This window comes from Oncorhynchus keta, chromosome 19, assembly GCF_023373465.1.
Source record: "Oncorhynchus keta strain PuntledgeMale-10-30-2019 chromosome 19, Oket_V2, whole genome shotgun sequence".
Lineage (NCBI taxonomy): Eukaryota > Metazoa > Chordata > Actinopteri > Salmoniformes > Salmonidae > Oncorhynchus > Oncorhynchus keta.
In genome coordinates, this window is record NC_068439.1 from 55,192,486 (window position 1) to 55,213,187 (window position 20,702).

The 20,702-nt window shown below is 44.4% G+C and overlaps 1 protein-coding gene and 1 pseudogene across 2 annotated transcripts in view; both read right to left on the reverse strand.

Annotated features, from left to right (window-relative positions):
* LOC118398506 (calmodulin-1) overlaps positions 1-20,702 on the reverse strand; it is a 123,705-nt gene that overhangs the window by 8,604 nt on the left and 94,399 nt on the right. Inside the window, exons 1-3 of one of the 2 annotated variants that reach the window (XM_052470827.1) lie at positions 8,733-8,883; positions 4,071-4,101; positions 3,119-3,262 (exon numbers count right to left, since the gene is read on the reverse strand). In XM_052470827.1, coding sequence (XP_052326787.1) covers positions 3,119-3,262; positions 4,071-4,101; positions 8,733-8,735 — 178 coding nt within the window. In that variant the 5' untranslated portion in view covers positions 8,736-8,883. Of the gene's footprint in view, positions 1-3,118; positions 3,263-4,070; positions 4,103-8,732; positions 8,884-20,702 lie in introns of those variants that run through there. The other variant, XM_052470828.1, reaches the window with a different exon arrangement.
* LOC118397855 (26S proteasome regulatory subunit 4-like) lies at positions 11,276-18,737 on the reverse strand (annotated as a pseudogene).

Consider the following 20,702-nt stretch of genomic DNA (forward strand, 5'->3'; position numbering starts at 1 on the left):
TTGAGTTGTTGCTGTTTTAACCCCGGAAGTAGACGGAATTAACCCTGTAACCCCCTCTGAAATACACGTTTATCCATAACAAATGTGAATTTCAAAAGGGAAACTATGGCTGTTTCTCAAAATGCATAATACCGTGATCTGAGCATGCAAATTGGAGCACGGAAGGGTCGGAGTAGGAGTCCAAATCAAAGTATGCGAAACGGAGCACATATCTCGAATACGTACTCTTTTTGTACGTATTTTTAAGCAAGCGTCGGCGGAAAGTAATGCACAGAAATATGGCGCAACCTCGTAAACAAGTATTCTCTACAGGCTTCCTTCTTTTCACTCTCTCATTTAGGTTAGTATTGTGGAGTAATGTTATGACCCAACGATCCATCCTCAGTTCTCAGCCATTAAACTCTGTAACTGTTTAAAAAGTCACCGTTGGCCTCATGGAAAGCTGCTTACATCATTGTAGTGACTGGGGGTATTGATACACCAGCCAAAGTGTGCGTAATAACTTCAACCATGCTCAAAGGGATATTCAATGTCTGTTTAGTTTTTGTTTTACCCATCTATCAATAGATACCCTTCTTTCCGAGGCATTGGAAAACCTCCCTGGTCTTTGTGGTTGAATCTGTGTTGAAATTCACTGCTCCACTGAGGGACCTTACAATTATCTGTATGTGTGGGGTACGGAGATGAGGTAGTCATTAAAAAATAATGTTAAACACTATTATTGCACACAGTGAGTCCATGCAACTTATTATATGACTTGTTAAGCACATGTTTACTCCTGAACTTATTTAGGCTTGCCAGAACAAAGGGGTTGAATACTTACTGACTCAAGACATTTCAGCTTTTCATTTTTAATTCATTCGTAAAAAATGTCAAAAACATAATTCCACTTTGACATTAGGGGTATTGTGTGTAACACAACATTTGGAAGAAGTCAATGGGTGTGAATACTGAAGGCACTGTATGAAGTAAAATGTTTGCCCTGTTTGTGTATATCTTGTTTCGTCTCTTTTGCCACTGGTTCTGACTGTAAGAAGGTTCCGTGAATGGGTAAGTCCGATTCGCATAGCTGGCTGATAATAATTCAAGTCAATTGTTTGCTCTGCGTGTACCTTGTCTCCATTCTTGCCATTGTCCTGGCTGGAAGAACGTTCAGGAAATGGGGAGGAGCAGCGTGAGGCACCAGGGGGAATGCGAGTGCTTCTGAAATCTAATATTTTAAGCGTTCTCCACACTCTCGTCCTCACAAGGATGTCCTCAAGAGAACGTCCTCGGAGAATGCACTCGGAGCATGAGAGTGTGGAGTCCTGTAGTATGCATAGAACCACCCGGTGAGATCTTTCTGCAGCGAGAGCTGGCTGTGACTCCAGGGCCCGACTCTGCTTGTCTTGTCTTGGTATACTGTACAAGAAGGATGGAGATGAGGGAACGATACTGGAAGGAGCGAAGGAGTGGGTGGGAGAGATGGAGATGAGGGAACGAGTGGGAGATGGTATACTGTAGAAGGAGAGGGGTGGGAGAGATGGAGATGGGAGATGGGAGATGGTATACTGTATAGAAGATGGTAGTATAGAAGGAGCGAAGGAGTGGGAGATGGTATACTGTATAGGAAGGAGCTGTATAGAAGGAGCGAAGGAGTGGGAGATGGTATACTGTAGATGGTGGTATACTGTATAGAAGGAGCGAAGGAGTGGGAGATGGTATACTGTATAGAAGGAGCGAAGGAGTGGGAGATGGTATACTGTATAGAAGGAGCGAAGGAGTGGGAGATGGTATACTGTATATAAGAGCCACTGCTGACGCAAACTATAGGACGAAGACTCATTCTACGGTCTATGAGGACATTCATTCCTTAAGCTCGTACTATTTCCCCATAGCTTTTCCTAGGCAAGGCGGACCATCCCCGAAGACAACATGCAAAATGTTCCCATTGAAACCAATGAAGTCCACATTTTTTCCACATGGGGGCAACAGAGATTGGTGGGGAGGGATCAGAACCCGGAGAACCAATGATAGGGCAACACAAAACACCACTTCAGAGCCCAAACAAGAGACCTCCTCCTCTCAGAGACCAACAGCACACCTCTCTGGGGTAAAGCGAACCTCATTCTCTCCCTCGGGCATCCATTCTGCTTGTTTAGTAAATAAGCTGTGGCCCTGCTGTTGACATCACTATGAGGGTACTGAACGTACAAAGGGGAGAGGAGAGAAGAGATACTGAATGTACAGAACGAAACGCAGATCAGAGGTTATGTAATTAGTTGTATTTTACATTACTAGCTTCATCGCTGTCTGACCCAGATTGCCTAAACCAGAGAAAACGCTGTACAGATAACTAGACAGGACAGAGAACAGAGAGAGAGGCGGGGACTTTGGATAGATACAGCGAGCCGAGCCAAACAGTGGTGAGATCGAACAATGTCTGCAATTGATAAGGTCCCATTTACCAAAACCCTTTACGCGGACAGGGCATCATCTTGGTATAGGTGGCCTTGCCTGGTCGCCTAGATGACTGACGGGTTTAATTTCCAACATCGTTGAGAGTCAAGGACACTGCCTCCTACCGTGATCACTCATTCTCACTGACTCAATGTGTGTCCCAAATGGCACCCCCTATGGGCCCTGGACAAATGTAGTGCACTGGAAAGGGAACAGAGTGTAATTTGGGATTAAACCTCAAGAGTCGCAGTTGATTCAGCCATATCTATTTGATCAGGAGACAGTTGTGTTGATAAGTTGACAGGGGTCTTGAAGACTTGTCACTCACCATAGTGCTCTTAGTGCGAAAGCTGACACTGACAGTAATCTGCCTGGCCTTCAGGCAGGTAACAGTGGAGTCATAAGACACCGAGGGACTGTTTGACAGGCAGTGAGTGACTGAACTGCTGAAGGCACATTCCCAAACAATTGTATAGGCTAAACTCTAAAGGGGACAGACCGTGCTAAACCAATACGTGGAGATGAAAACAGAATGCACTTGCACGGTCAGTTTATGGTGTGGAACTCACAATGACTACAGGTTTCGTCGCCTTTTGATGACGCACGTGTTTGCCCAAGTTTCCCCCGTCTGAACGTCACTTCCCCATTTTTGTTTTTACCAATCGGGTGTTTCACTCACCGTCAGCGTCGACCTCATTGATCATGTCCTGCAGCTCCGCCTCTGTGGGGTTCTGTCCCAGCGACCTCATCACGGTGCCCAGCTCTTTGGTCGTGATGGTGCCGTCGCCATCCTTGTCGAATAAGGAGAACGCCTCCTTGAACTCTGCGAGGACGGGGGAAGGAGAATGAAAGGTGGGGTTACGTAAAGTCTCTATGGTGAAGTCAGTGTTTCCTACTGGTGGGTGGGTCAGACTCAGTCAGGGCTTCTTGGGCTGTGGCTCAAGCTTTAGTTGTGGGACGGGTAACACTTTACATTAGGATAGACTTAAGGGAGGTTGTAAAGGGTGTATATACACAGATAATTAGTAGTTTGTAAGACGTAGTTCAAGAGAGGCCTACAGCCAAAAGGTCTGTGTTTTAGGAAGTTTAGTGTAGACGTGATGGTGTTTGATAACTTGTTCAGATCAATATACTGGCAGATCTAAGGGATTTTAATATTGACGGGCCATAAGAAACCCCCCCAGAGTAAGATGTTTGAAGTATACCGCTGAAGACAAGACCGAATTAGCCTGGGACCCAGTAGCATTGGCTAATTAGCCAACCAGGGGTTTATAGATCTAACTGAGGAGAATAACAGAGTGTACTAGCTAGTTAGCGCTAGCCCAAATCACACACACACACACACATCAAATGAGAAGATGATATTTCATTCCACTTATTTCAGACAAGAACATGGCTGAGGTCAATGGACAGTGAAAAAATAAACTCCTGTATTTTTTTCCCCTTGCAGTATGTTGTTATATGTCGTCCGCGTTTGGCCGGGGTAGGCCATCGTTGAAAAAAGAATGTTCTTAACTGACTTGCCTAGTTAAATTAAGGTTAAATAAAATATGTGAGTGTGTGTGTACTGTTCACAAATTAGTCAAACGTGTTAAACATGCTAGAGAGCGGGATTACTCAGTCGTTCCTACCTGCAATCTGTTCTTCTGTTAGTTGATCGGCCTGAGGGTAAAACATTGAGGGAGAAAAACAAACAAACAGTCATTCACTCAGTCGCTAAATCCCAAATGACTCAGTCATGCTCTCCAGGCTGTCGCCTGCCTCCATGATTTCCCAACACCCCACAGTGAGGACGTTGTTCAGGGAAGAGACCCCCCACCTTGTTCCAGAGACTACCTTGGGTCATTTTCAGTGGCCACAAACATGTTTTTGAATCAGAAAAACAGAGCTCTCTCTTATTGGCCCACGGTCATGTACCACGTCTGTTTCTAAACGTTTTTCTTCCGACTGAACACTACCCAGGTAGAAGAACCTGTTCTGTGCCTACTGGCCCTGGCCTGCTGTTAGCTGAAAATGCTAAAACGGCTGTAGGGGTGTGTTCAGTTGATCTGGTCTCCCTGACTCCCTCCCAGCATGTTCCCTGTTCTCTGTTAGCCCTATTTAATGACGCCTGTGAGTCAGAGGCGCTTTAATGAGTGTGTATGTGTGTGTGTGTAATGACTTGGCAGCACTCCTACAATGGGCCCACAGATAGATGAAGTCTTGACACACACACACACAAGGCCTCAGGTTTCAAACATTCACACACAGCAACAGCACCGTAGGGCTTACAACACTGGTGTGTGTGTGTGTGTGTGTGTAAATGGTAAATCCCGCGGTACCCTTCCAGATTGGCAAAACATGCTTATGATTACGGCAACAAACCAGTGACGTAATGCTGAGTGCCTGCTGCTGGCAGGGGGGAAAACAGGAACACACACTAATTGGCATTTCCCTCTATGCCATTCGTTTCCATCACCAGGTTTCCTGTGAATTAGTCACATAGCAACCAGTTCAGTTCTGTCCCAAAGCAGACCAGATATCCTACAGTACAGTAGATGTGTAGGCTTTATAGACATCTGTGTAACTACAACACCAAACATAGAATCAACACTATAGTGGTCTGTCTCAGTCAACCATATGAAATGGACATGTGCAAAGGCCACTCCTTATACCATCGTGTGTATGATGGGTGAGGTTCTTTCCTAGCGACAAGGTCTGTCGGTTAGGATATATCAGACGCAAAGTAATGGAGACGACCGGGGGAAGGCCTAAACCTCAAATGACATGATTTCATTTTTTTTAGAATCTCTTTAAACAGGCTGATGTGACAATAGTCTCTACATGGCTCCGGGGCTACGGCGGTGGCCTTGGTTGATACGTCCAGTGCGATGATTAACTTCACCAGGCTAAATTAAATTATCTGCCGTGATTCAATAAGCCTCAGACAATAGCCTTTTCTCTCCTCTCCTCCTTCTGGTCTCCCCATTCCCTTCATCTGCAAGATTTGTGAAATGTCTGAGATTAATGATTTTACACTGACGGGTGGGGTTAATGCACGAATGGACAACGGCCACAGCCTCTCTTCCCGCCCTACAACTCATGTTTCTCTCGTCCCTCACTCCTGTTATCCTTCTTGCTCCTATTCCCCTCTCTCTGTCATCGGTCTCTTCTTCCCTCTGAAGGGCGGGGCACCAGGTAGGTACAGTGGAAGAACTCCTGTGGCTGTTTCCCAGACAGCTGGGCCTCACCGTGCTGCTGCGCGACCAGGCCTTCTCCAGCCCTTCCGTTCTCTTTGCATGACTGGGCCTCACAGTGCTGCTGCGCGACCAGGCTTTCTCCGGCCCTTCCTTTCCCTTGGCATCACTGGGGCTGCCTGGAACCAGGCCCACGCTCCTAAGACAGGCCTTTCCCCTCTGGGGCGCCCTCTCACTCTTGGCCAGTCTAGCTGGAAGGCAACAGGGGCTTGGTGGATGTAGCAACTTGCTGGTAGGCAGCAAAGTACTGCTGAATTAACACAACACAGAACCACTCCACCCGCCACACACACACACACACGTCTGTGCCCAGGAAACTCCCTCTGAGTCACCATTTCCTATGGTAGTGAGGGTGTTGTTGGTCAAGCATTCAGGCCAGGTTGAGAGAGAAGGGTGTGGGTGGAGGGGTTCCTGTCTGTTGTTACAGGTTCTCTGGAATGAGTGGGACGACCACTCCCACTGACCAACCACGGCATGGGACGAGAGACAGGACTCGTTAGTTCACTAGACAAATTACATTCTTTCTCTTCTCAAACATCACCAGGTAGCCTATTGTTCTGATGTTTGTTTTTAGGCTACACAACCGCAGTAGCTTACAGAAGAAACTAGTTTGGTTGGTCTCTGCTCTGCAGTCCATCACTCTTCTTAAACACCCTTTACAAGGCAGGCAGGTATTATCCAAGCATCTCTAGTCTACATTTTTACAGTGTAGCCTACAATAGAGAGTAGGTGGCATCAGTAAGACCCCTTATATGGACCTGCTTCCCCTAAAGTGTATGAATATGACTCATAGCAAAGGAAACTCTTACTCCCCAGGGACACACTATATGTATGAGCACACAGACACACATTTGTACTGGGAAGCTTTTGAGCTCATATGTGTTGAATCCCTCTTCTCTTTCAGTCTGGACAAAAGATGAGAGGGGGGTGGGGGGGCATGTCACCATCAACACCAGTCTAGGGCACCATACGGGCATGATTGGTGGGTTGAGTTTTGGGGCGTGTTCATTAGGACCCACAGTATAAATTCAAATAAAAAACACATTTTGCCACAGAAAACAAAAATGTGCATTTGTTATTTGGATGAGCCCAGGTAGTTCCTCATAGTTTTCCCACCCTGTTTGGTGCCTAATGAACACAACCCTGATAGCAGTTCACAGGTCGACTCATCCAGGCCAGGACCACCTGCCAAGCAGATAAATGATTCAATGCTCTGGATCAGATGTCCTCGAAGTTACCAAACATGCGCCAGCAAACAAGGCTGGAACAGGATAGGGACAGGACGACTTACTTGATACTTCCATCTGAATAGAGAGACACGGTTTCCACTTCAATAGTTGTATTATGTCGGTGTGTATGGTAGGCCTACACAGGGGCTTACTCACAGATTCAACTTTTCAAAAGGGTGCAACGTATACTCCAACTACTACACTGGTGTGCAACATGAAACCTACCACATGCAGCAGTTCAATACCATATGGGATAGATGTGTGATCGCACAGAGAAACATTTCTATTGACTCCCCTAGTGCTACGAATGAGCCATAGGGCTGGGAATCAATAGATAAGACTTTTCCCTTCAACACACCTGGCTTCATGACTTCCACTGGTTGACTTATCTTGCCCGTGACATCTGAGAGATGCTTTTTTATATGAGTCAGAGGGGTTGGGTTAAAATGTAGAATACGCATGTCGGGTTGGAATACGTTCAGTTGTGCAGCTGACTAGGTATCGCCCTTTCCCTTTCTATGCAATCGAATGAACTCAATTTTCGACAGATGGAAATTGTGCGTGAGCTGTTGGACCGTTGACATTTATACAGTGTAAAGTTTGAAACACATGTGATTTAGCCTAACAATAATTCCCATAAAATATAACTGTTGCTGCTAAATGATGTAATATGACATTAAACATCAAATACTTTATTCTACATTTGAAGGAATAAAATAAAAAAAACAAAAAAACAGCAGACCCAACGCTAGGTAGCCGAGGCTACCGAGTAGGTTTTTCTGTGACAGAGAGCTTCTGCGACTCGATGAAACGACAATCTCATTTGCATATACCATTAAGAACGCAAAAGACAACCTAAACAGGCGGCGTTACAGCGAGATAAACGGCGCTTGAAGGCGAAACTTTGTAACTACTGTACTGTAGAACACCAGAGGGCGGAATTGTATAAAATGTTTCAATTTTTCAGATTCCCCCCCATTTGAGGGAGACGGGCGATTTCAGTTGCGGATCACAGGCGATTTATTGCTGCAATTCGCATTATGGTTGGTCCATCAGACAGAGCGCGATGATGCAACATGGAAAAAAAATGCAGCTAATAGCGATCCATGGAATGGGTTCATTTTCCCCCAAATGGGAATGAATCCTATTCGGTAGCATATAGGAGTTGATATAACTAGATTGCCCAGTAATAAAACGTGTTGAGACATGAAGCAGCATCATAGGTAAAAGAGCTTGTCAACTCTTTACGAGTGCAGCGTTACCCCATAATTTGCCAGTGCGCTTTCCTATTCCAGCCAACACACTATATACTCTGAAATGTAAATCACTTTAACTACAGAATTATGCTGTAATCGTCTAGCAACTTGCTAGTTATCCCAAAGCTATTAATCTGATTGAATGAATTGAATCTGCACCGTGCAGCGTCGAGCCAGCAACATGCCCCGATATAGCCATCGAGCCAACTACTATGCCGTAAGAATTGCGCAGTTATCGCGGAATCCCGCTCCATTTTGTGTTACATCCTGTTCATATACAACTCAGCGGTTATATAGCCCTAGAACATGTTCCTCCAAATAGAATCAACTCGCCCTCGTAAGACTAAAGATGACATAACCCGTTCAATTATAGAACAGTTGCAAAACAGCAAGCTTTTTGATCACCCTAATTTAATTCCCGGCAAGATAAAATGCTGTAAACCTATATGAATGAAAAGCAAAATTGTGGATTTCCCCATATCTTGACCCTCTTCCATTTCCCATCACATCGTGGCATTAAATGCATTGACAAATTATCTAAAAATGAATACAAAAAAATGTATAATACATACCATGTTCGATGGATCTGGGCTGATTGTCTATGAACTGGAGAACGAGTGTGCTCGTTCCTTAGATGGAGTTTCCAGCGGGATGGAGGTGTGTCGCCGTGGTGGTGAGAATGGGGACTATGTATCCCTCCGCGACACTAGCCCAGCCTGCTCACTCACTTCCTTATTTCTTCAACTGGAGATATTGGCTAACCTTAAGCCCCTCCCGCTACAGGACGGAGACACGCCAATCACAGCACAGCTTGCCTCTACTGTAGCATACTGTAGTGCAGCAGGCATCGGGTGTATTCATTCCGTCGATTCTGTTGCAAAACGTTTCTTTAACGTAAGCAAACGCAACGGGGAGGAACCTACCTTTTATCCAATAAAAACTCTAATTTGGCTGTTTGCGTCCGTTAGGAAACAGTTTCAGTAATGAATACACCCCTGCTGTGCACATCCCCAATTCAATGATGATTTGCGCCATTGGCACAGGAGGCTGCTGAGGTGGAGGACGTTACTATGAGCCTGCCCTCCCCAATTAAGGTGCCACCAGCCTCCGGTGGAGCATGGACAGATAGACAGTTCTCTCTGCTACCGCTCAGCAAGCCATACCCGATGCACCAACTCAGACTATCTGCAACATTGCCCCTTTTAGCACTAACTCCATTGACTCAACACATACGCTGCTGCTACTGTTTATTATCTATCCTGTTATCTAGTCACTTTATCCCTACCTACAGACAGTGTATGTACATACAGTATCTACCTCAATTACCTCGTACCCCTGCTCATCGACTCTGTACTGGTACCCCGTGTAATATCGCCAAGTTATCGTTACTCATTGTGTACTTATTCCTCGTGTTATTATTTTTCAATTATTGCAAATGTTTTCTCGCTGCATTGTTGGGAAGGGCCCGTAAGTAAGCGTTTCGCTGTTAGTCTACACCTGTTGTTTACGAAGGATATGACACCTACATTTGATCTGTTAGCAGGTGCAACTCGCCATACACCGGGGGCAACAACAGCCAAGAACATTCTAAACACCATCAGGGTCATTGTAGATAGGCCCCTTTGTGTTATTTTTTACTATAGGCTATACATTATAGGCACATCTCATCCAAGTCTAAATAACCATTTAGCTATAAATGTTTTCCTTCAGTAATAGATACCTGTGCCCATATTGGTTGACGACCACTCAAGCATGAGGATAGATTATAGTCGAACCTCCAAACACCCTTTAATGTTATTTTGCTGCAAAATCATAATTTATCACCCTACGGTAAATATGTCAGTGAATAATAGAGACCTTCTTTCCGCATTAATATAATTTATGACCATCTATGATACTGTAGGGCCATAAAATCGAAGGGCCATAAAATCTAACTAAACTTAGATCTCTACTCTAGCAGCACGGAACTTGGACATTGAACTATTTCACTGTAGCGGAAGGATACTACTGGTGTATGAAGACGCTACCTGGTTGACGCTGGAGAATTTTGCAACGCTGTTATGTGACGCTGCCTCTGATTGGTTAGAGCAGACCCGCAATATTACACACTATGTATTGGCCACAATTATTGGCTAGGTCGGATCTGCATTGCACCAGGCAGTAGTGCTTGATGGAAATCCCATAAATATAACAAAGTTAAAACAAATGCGATTTAGGGCCGTCGCTTGTCTAAACGGCACATCTTAATCCTGTAGATTTTGTTCTAGATGGGTATGTAATTATGGTTTACTGAACGCTTTGGAAATGTTAGTATTTTGTGACAGAAGAGAGGATCTATCGGTCTGACATGCTGCTGAGACTCGATGCTGGGAGGTGCAAGTATTTTCATTGGATGATATGCAACCTACTAGAAAGTATTTCTGAATGTACGCGAAATTTAAGAGTGGAGCGTGGTTGCGGTGGTGTAAATAAATGTAATTGGGCTAAAGCTGCAACACTGCTCTCTAATTTTTATTTGAACAGTTTTGCCTTCAAAACAGTATGTTGTATTTGTTGCTTTGATAAAGAGTTGATAAGGCTAAACATAAACATGTTTTCAAGGAATGCTATTTCAGGATTTAGCATAGGTTACAGTAGTTTTTAATTGAGTAAATGATTGGGTTCTATTGATGAAAACAAATATCAGATTTTATGCGATATTCGTTGTCCAAGAACTGTGACCGGCCTATTCTCACCGTCCAGTTTATTTTGTCAGTGCGATTATTATAAAAACACGCACTGTTGGCGTCACTTAGTGGTGAATGATGAGAATGCTTCTCCCTCTGGCCACAGAGAAATCCAGTTGCAAACCCAAATCAGTTACTGTCTGTCAGAACATTAAAGTATTTGAATAATCTATGAAGTCTTTAAGAAGTCTCTGCCTGCAACGGAGGTTGTTAAAAGTCACCCTCAACACATTAGAAGTCAATGACAATGAAGAGAAGTCCTCAGATATGTCCAGGATCTTTGCCTCCTCAGTTGACTGAGACATCACTGAAAGGTCAACAGTGGGCCTGTCAATCAAATCTCAGTTCAATGGTAAAATTTGAATAAATATGTACCAGAACATGGAAACAAGGTTAGCCTTTATTATTATATGACAGTCCCACATTACATATGTTTTATTACACAGTAATAACCAGTAGTTATAACTACCAACAGTCTCTAATTCTGGCATGCATGGTGTGGCTCAGACATCCTCAACAGATATTATCCTTGGCAGGCCAAATGGCTCATTACAATTCGCCCCTCCTTCCTATCCTGTCTCTCTGGCCCTACTATACGCTACGCTTGATTTCAAGTTTTCTTAGGGTTTGCTGAATGTGCGCTGCGTTGCAGTTGAACTGCGTGACAGAGTTAATAAGGGGGATGACGTGGAGAGTGATCAGGGCTGCGTGCGGCATTTTCACTTAATCCCACAACGAAACTGTATGGGCTAAACGAGCGTTCTGCTGAATACAAAGTTATACATGGCCCCACATCAAGAGGAATTAAATCGATGCTGCGTCTCTGCGTCTCACGTGTCAAATGAACTGCAGCTGCGCAACGGCACACAAAGAGCAGATTAATTTGTGCTCTTAAACTCAGTGTACTGGAAAAGGGATGAACATAGGGGAGAATCACTGAAATGGGGATTGGAAATGAGTAGCTTCTGAGAGGCCGGGAAGGATTCGGAGGAGCAGATTTGTTCCAGTGTGCGCACGCACGTGTATAACATGTATTTTTTTCATATCAAAGCGATATACTACACTTCCTATTAAAACAGACAGAAGTGATGTGAGGGACTATTTAGATGTGTGTCCGGGTGACTGCTTCTGGGGTGGCTCCTAAACGACGTCGTGTGCGGGAGATACTGGAACATTCCTGTTATTAATGGAGGTCTTCTTTTAAGCAAAGAGAAAGAGGGGAGCGAGATAGTAAGGAGAGATACAATAGTTTCAGCATCAGGACATGAGTTGCATCCTCCTCCTTAGTTCCGTTATTCTGTCTTGGGAATCAGACAGACCTCTGCAACCAAGAGGAATAGAGTGATATCCCTAAAGTGTGACTATGAAGAAACAGGGCATCTGTATAAACAGTATGTACAAGAGTTGTCTGAAGTCTAAATACTACTGGAAGATGGTGATTGAGCGGAATAAATAAAATGGGATTCATTTTCCGCAAAATAAACACAGGAAGATTGTTACTGGGGCTGATGAACCAGTTATGGAACCCAGACGTGGTTATGATACAGACTGTGTCTCGTCGGTGACTTTCATTCTGCGCTCTCTCAGGGCCATGAGGCCTTCCTCGGTGCAGATCGCCTGGAGGAGGGAGAGAAAGAGAGGAGAAAGGTCAACTCAGGTCAGCCTCAAAAGATCAGGGCCTGTATTCACAAATCGTCTTGGGAGTAGGAGTACTGATCGAGCATCAGTTTTGTCTTTTATGTCATAATGAATAACAATATATGGACACGGAAGACCTGATCCTAGACTTAACTCTCACAGATCCATGACTTCAAGGAAGGAGGGAGGCATTCTGAAAGTAGCCGAAAAAGGCCCAGCATTGCTGGGAAGTAGGAGAATCCGTTCAGGATTTACCTTAAAAGAACTGCCGCTAGAGGGCAGCACAGTCAAGTCAAATATACTAAATCTGGTTTAGCTCGAGGCCGTTTGAGAATCATGTTTTCCCTAGAGTGGCTGCATACATTCCTAAAGCCACACACCTAAAGCAGTTGAAACCCATGGAGGCCAACTCTTTGTTGGCAGGCAAGGGGCAACAGTGCTAGATAGGGGGACGACCCCACCTTAGTAGTGGTAATGCAGTGTTTTTTAAAACACTCTTTTGGGTAACTGTATCGCCATGGCCTATGCTCTTATGAGTCTTCCCAATGACCATGCAGATAGACCAGGTACCTAGGTTGAGGACCACTGTGGTAGAGGAAACCCTGGACATCCATATCTTGATGTCAGCAACTGACAGGTCATCCTTGGCCAGGATCAGGTCGTCCAGAGGGACGTCGTCGGCTACAGTCATCCTGCTGGCGTGGATGTTGAAGATCCTCCTCTTGGTCTTCTCATCAGGCAGAGGGAACTCTATCTTTCTGTCAATACGACCTGGAAAAAAACATAGGGAAGGGGGTGAGGGGCATGGAATATCAAAGCGAGGGAATGGCCGTTCGGTTCTACTCATTCTGATTCTAGTAGTTGGTAGAGCATGGCGCTTGTAACGCCAGGGTAGTGGGTTCGATTCCCGGGACCACCCATACGTAGAATGTATGCACACATGACTGTAAGTCGCTTTGGATAAAAGCGTCTGCTAAATGGCATATATTATTATTATATTATTACTTATTGACATTGACTCAACACTGTGGGAAGAAAAGAAAGACGCCTTGCTCAAATGGCTTCAGTGAATGTTGTTTCCTTTAAATCGGAGTCTTGTAAAGTGCTCTGAGAGCTCCATCCGTTGTTCACTCAAGGTCAAGAGGTCAGTTCCACAGATGGAGCTCAGAAGGAGGAAATTAATCTGCATTCATTTTATAGGAGAATCTCGATCCTCAATATACACTTCAACTGAGGTCGTTTTATCCCTGTCTAAGAGTCCCGCTCTACCGGTCGATTTTTAATATGATACACGATACAAAAATAGGCTCTCTCTTTCAGATACTCATGAGAGAGAGCGTCTTACCAGGTCTGATGAATGCAGGGTCTAGGGTCTCTAACCTGTCGGGGGCCATGATCACCTTGACATCTCCTCTGGAGTCAAAACCGTCCAGCTGGTTGAGAAACTCCAACATGGTCCTCTGGATCTCCCTCTCTCCTCCAGAGTCAGACTCATATCTACACATGGAGAGAAAAACAATGTTTAGTCACACCTAAAGGGAAGAGAAACAGTAGTTGGCACATTCCCAAATCAACAAGTCAGATCCAGTAATTGTCAATATCTAAGAGGATTTGGTTGGTATAAGCAAAATGGTTCAACTTTCACCAAGCCTATCAGAGGGCAAGATGGAGCTATTAAACAACCTTGCTATGCCTATTCCTATCTTTTAAAGCTACAATATGTAACTTTTGGGGCGGCCTGACCAAATTCACATAGAAACGTGTATTATAGAGCAGGACTATTACAGTAAGGTACTTAATTGTTAAACATAAATTATTTGATATAAAAACTACTGCATTGGGCCTTTAAAACACATATTTGAAGAACGTGGTTGTAGTAAGTACTGTTTAGTGCCGATGGCGTCTATCTCGTCGATAAAGACGATAGATGGTGCGTGTTCCTTGGCCCACTCTGAACAGCTCTCGGACCAGCTTGGGCCTGTCTCCCTGGTACTTCTGGATCAGCTCTGAGCCAACCACACGCAGGAATGTAGCTGATGTCTGGTTGGCCACCGCCTTGGCAAGCAGGATCTTACCTAACACACAGAGAGAAGCACAGGCACACAAACATATTAGCAGAGACGCACAAACAGGCACAGGTAGGCACGTACTCAGGGTGGGTGAGGGGCAGCTCCACGGACTCCTACAGAACAACAGCGTCACAGTCAGAAGCAGACTGAATTATTTGAGGAAAACAGTCCTAATGTTGGAAAGAAAACAGCCGTACGTTGTTCCCCAGAGTCACGTTTGTTTATTTTGCAAGCTATAGCACACAATATTTGACATAAAGTAGGTTTTTAAAAAAGGACCATAGAGTTCTGTATGCTTCCGTGTTTTTTTTTTGCCAAGGAAAATCTGGAATCGCGATACCGGTATCCTAACAAACAGTGAATGACTACAGGCTGTCCAGAGAGAGTCCAGAGAGTCTAGTATAGGCTAGGTACATAACGTGGTACTCATCTCATTTCGGATAAAATGCTTAAAATACTTACTAAGCAGTTACAAGGTATGACGTTTGGTATAGGCTAGGTACATAACGTGGTACTCATCTCATTTCGGATAAAATGCTTAAAATACTTACTAAGCAGTTACAAGGTATGACGTTTGGTGGAGTCCTCTTCTTGTAACTTGATCTCCTGGATCTGGCTGTCCTGTCCTCCTATGTCAGCGCAGGTCTCCTGAGGGGCCTTCTCCACCTTGCTCACTGTGACCAGGGGATCAGTGTCGTCCATAAAGGACACCAATCACGGCATGGACCTAGAGGACAGACACGGATCAGAGAATAGGGACAGAGTCAGTCAACGTCACTCACTACTCAACCCAAACATAATAATAAATACTTTTCCCACCAAACTAATGGAATTGGCCTTGGACACATTGTTGTCATTTAGCAGACGCTCGTATCCACAGTTAGTGCGTGAAACCTATACCCTTTTCACACTATTGTTCTGACCGAACCAAACTATGCCGATTCAGATATTTTTTCCCACATTGTCCTTTTCAGTACGTTTCCAGCACCTATGCTGGATGCATAGCCACGCCAGCCCAGTACAGCTCGGTTTGACTCGGCTCAGTAGTGCAAAAAAAGCCCTATAAAATATGTATTGTGTAGCTTGTGGTTGAGTAGTATAGAGCACAGAAAGGTGACTGTCAAAACAAAAGGAAACACTTGAGTAAATGAAGGATACAAATATATTGAAAGCAGATGCTTCCACACAGGTGTGGTTCCTTAGTTAATTAAGAAATTAAACATCGCATCATGCTTGTATAAAAATGCCCAGTTGCTCATTATTTTGTCTGCAATGGCTAGAAGAGATCTCAGGGACAATGTAAGGGGGGCCTCAAAGGAGCCTCGTGGGTTTAAAGGGTGTGTGTGTCTCAGTCCCCAGATCTCAACCCAATTGAACACTTATGGGAGATTATGGAGTAGCGTCTGAGACAGTGTTTTCCACCACCATCAACAAAACACCAAATGATGTAATTTCTCGTGGAAGAATGGTGTAAGATCCCTCCGATAGAATTCCAGACACTTGTAGAATCTATGCCAAGATGCATTGAAGCTGTTCTGGGTCGTGGCGGCCCAACGCCCTAATAAAACACTCTATGTTGGTGTTTCCTTTATTTTGGCAGTTACGTGTATATATTTCAGTACCTTGTGGTTGAGTAGTACGTAACAGCTATATGTCAGTACCTTGGGGTTGAGTAGTACATAGTTCTGAGCGATTAACCAACATTTCAGTTATTTAAAAAATATATATATTTTTTTTAACTAATTGACCGAAGTCGGCTCAATTATTTGAATTCCATTTCGTTCCTTTTTTTTCTGTGAGCTTAATGCGCACAATGTGCAGTTTCTCTAGAGATAAATCAGATCAAGCCCGAACTGTGCGATGTAGTAAGGAGTTACCAACAGGCCAATATTCTACATAGTTTAGAGCAGAAAACTTGGTAATTGACAACAACCATAATGGATCGCAGGCCTACTAGTCCGGCCTGTATGTTTCTTTGAAGCCCGCTACGTTAGGTTAGTGTGGGACAGAGAGAGAAGAGAAGAGGGATAGAGAGCAGTTGCTTCCCAAGGTATCTCTACTTGAAAATACATGCTCTAAGTGGTCGATAGTTGGAATTCAGCGGTCATAAAAAAAAGTGTGCCTTATTTCCTTTAAAGAACTACTAAAATAGTGATTTTGTCAGACAGCATAGGCACCAGCACTATGAAGAAGAGATGACTTGGAATGAAATAATACAGTCATCAAATAAAAACAAATGCAACATACACAGCAACTGATATACAGTGCCTTGCGAAAGTATTCGGCCCCCTTGAACTTTGCGACCTTTTGCCACATTTCAGGCTTCAAACATAAAGATATTAAACTGTATTTTTTTTGTGAAGAATCAACAACAAGTGGGACACAATCATGAAGTGGAACGACATTTATTGGATATTTCAAACTTTTTTAACAAATCAAAAACTGAAAAATTGGACGTGCAAAATTATTCTGCCCCTTTACTTTCAGTGCAGCAAACTCTCTCCAGAAGTTCAGTGAGGATCTCTGAATGATCCAATGTTGACCTAAATGACTAATGATGATAAATACAATCCACCTGTGTGTAATCAAGTCTCCGTATAAATGCACCTGCACTGTGATAGTCTCAGAGGTCCGTTAAAAGCGCAGAGAGCATCATGAAGAACAAGGAACACACCAGGCAGGTCCGAGATACTGTTGTGAAGAAGTTTAAAGCCGGATTTGGATACAAAAAGATTTCCCAAGCTTTAAACATCCCAAGGAGCACTGTGCAAGTGATAATATTGAAATGGAAGGAGTATCAGACCACTGCAAATCTACCAAGACCTGGCCGCCCCTCTAAACTTTCAGCTCATACAAGGAGAAGACTGATCAGAGATGCAGCCAAGAGGCCCATGATCACTCTGGATGAACTGCAGAGATCTACAGCTGAGGTGGGAGACTCTGTCCATAGGAGAACAATCAGTCATATATTGCACAAATCTGGCCTTTATAGAAGAGTGGCAAGAAGAAAGCCATTTCTTAAAGATATCCATAAAAAGTGTTGTTTAAAGTGTTGTTTGCCACAAGCCACCTGGGAGACACACCAAACATGTGGAAGAAGGTACTCTGGTCAGATAAAATCAAAATTGAACTTTTTGGCAACAATGCAAAACGTTATGTTTGGCGTAAAAGCGACACAGCTCATCACCCTGAACACACCATCCCCACTGTCAAACATGGTGGTGGCAGCATCATGGTTTGGGCCTGCTTTTCTTCAGCAGGGACAGGGAAGATGGTTAAAATTGATGGGAAGATGGATGGAGCCAAATACAGGACCATTCTGGAAGAAAACCTGATGGAGTCTGCAAAAGACCTGAGACTGGGACGGAGATTTGTCTTCCAACAAGACAATGATCCAAAACATAAAGCAAAATCTCCAATGGAATGGTTAAAAAATAAACATATCCAGGTGTTAGAATGGCCAAGTCAAAGTCCAGACCTGAATCCAATCGAGAATCTGTGGCAAGAACTGAAAACTGCTGTTCACAAATGCTCTCCATCCAACCTCACTGAGCTCGAGCTGTTTTGCAAGGAGGAATGGGAAAAAAATTCAGTCTCTCGATGTGCAAAACTGATAGAGACATACCCCAAGCGACTTACAGCTGTAATCGCAGCAAAAGGTGGCGCTACAAAGTATTAACTTAAGGGGGCTGAATAATTTTGCACGCCCAATTTTTCAGTTTTTGATTTGTTAAAAAAGTTTGAAATATCCAATACATTTTAAAGTAATTGTTACGGAGTCTAGTTGACAGGTAATCGACTAGCCGGACTGTTCCCCGGACTCCAGTTGTAGGGATTCGTACAATGCACAAACAAGGCTATTGAACCTGACATTGGTGTCTGTCGTTATTCCTTTATCTAACTTATCATACAGAAACATGGTATCAGAAGTGGCTCGGAAAACACACGTTTGTTATTTTTGTAGCTAAGTACAGTATAGGCGCAGTTACGTTCCATATGCGAACACACACCCTTTCCTTCTCACAACACTGATCAACTCGTTGTTAGCTGCCTAGCTAGCATCACTACCTACGTTGATGACTGAAGGCAAAGAAATCTCATATTCCATTGCTATGGCAGCGAACATTCCGCCACCAAATCCCATGGTTCTCACAGGGGACTGGAATACTAATTGGGACAACTTCAGGGATGAATTCGAGGACTATGCGCTGGCGACCGGTCTACATGAGAAACCCAACGAGGTACAAGCGGCAACTCTGAGGAGTTTAATGGGCAGCGAATGCAGGCATATCTACCGGCACAATCTCACCCTCACAGCAGTCAACAGTGTGATGCAAAGGCTATATTGGATGCATTGGAGAATTACTTCAAACCCGCCAGAAACATAATTTATGATTTCGGAAGCTGTAAACAGGAAGAGGGTGAGTCAGTACACAACTTTGTAACCCGTTTGAGAGAGAAATCCGCCACTTGTGAATACGGGGGATTGAAAGATGAATTGATTCGTGACAAAATAGTGCTGGGAATTGCAAATGAGGATACATGCCGGCGTCTACTGAGAGAAAGAGACTTAACATTAGTAACTGCCATTGAAATGTGCCGCACTGCTGAAGTCACTGACATGAGAATGAAAGCAATGGAAATCGAAACCCCACGCTCCGACGTTGATACCGTTCACGCTGTTGCTAGGCAGACATTCAGACTAAACCAATCGAGGCAGAGCAATTCACCACGAATGGTGAACACAGAGAGCCCCGTAGCATGTAAATACTGTGGGAATACACACACACGTGGCAAAGAGCACTGCCATGCCTACGGAAAAACCATGCAGAGCTTGTGGAACTAATAATCATTTTGCAAAAGTGTGTCTCAAAAGCAAAAGAAGGGTGAGTGAGGGCAAGATTCACTGTGTTGATGATGTCATTCAATGTTCAGAGCTGAAAAGTGAAAGTGACATTTACATGCATGAATCCATTGGGGCTGTACACTCAAGAGGGAAGAAATGGTTTGTGACATTACGATTACACAACAAGCAACAACAATGTCAACTGGATTCTGGTGCTACATGCAACGTAATGAGCTACAAAGACAAAATCAATCTGGCACCTGACACACATCTATTGCCCAGCGATACTAGACTAAAGCTCTACTCAGGAGAGCTAATGAGCTCTATGGGCACCTTTGAGACCGAATGTGTTATTCGGGGACGCAAACACAAGCTGGAGTTCGAGATTGTAAAAACCAGTCAACATCCTCTCCTCTCAGGCTCTACATGCGAACGCCTGGGACTGATGCAGTTCACTGTACCAAATGACCTGCACATTGTGGATCATGTCCAGCATGGACCCCTGTCCAAAGAACAACTACTTAGCAGATATGACGATGTATTCAACATGCCCGTTGAATCTGTGCCTGGGGAGGTACACTTTGAAGTGAATGAGAGCATCACTCCAGTCCAGTGTGCTCCTCGCAATGTGCCCATTGCAATGAAAGTGGCTGTGAAGGCCCAGCTGGACAAGTATGAGGCCGATGGCCACATGACATCTGTGACTGAACCAACTGACTGGATCAGCAATATGGTCATAGTGAAAAAAACAGAGAAGCTGAGGGTCTGCATCGACCCAAAGCATCTGAACCAAGCACTGAAACGATCCCACTACATCATGCCGACACTAGAGGATGTCCTTTATAAGCTTCCCAAGGCCAGGATTTTCACCTTGGTGGATGCCTGAGATGCATTCCTTCAATGCAAGCTGGATGAAGAAAGCAGCCTCATGACTACCTTCTGGACCCCCTGGGGTCGGAAACGCTGGCTCAAGCACCCGTTTGGTGTCTCGGTGGCGCCTGAGATATACCAACGTAAGCAGCACGAGTTACTGGCTGGGCTCAAGGGCATTGAACCCATCGCAGATGATGTCCTGATCGTAGGCTGTGGTGACACAGACGAAGATGCAGTACGCGACCACGATGTGAAGCTCCTGGCACTGATGGAGCGCTGCCGATCAGTTAAGCTTCGCCTTGGCCTGAAGAAGCTGCAGTTCAAGGTGAAAGACGTCCACTTCCATGGCCACATTCTCTCGGCAAAAGGCCTGAAGCCGGACCCAGACAA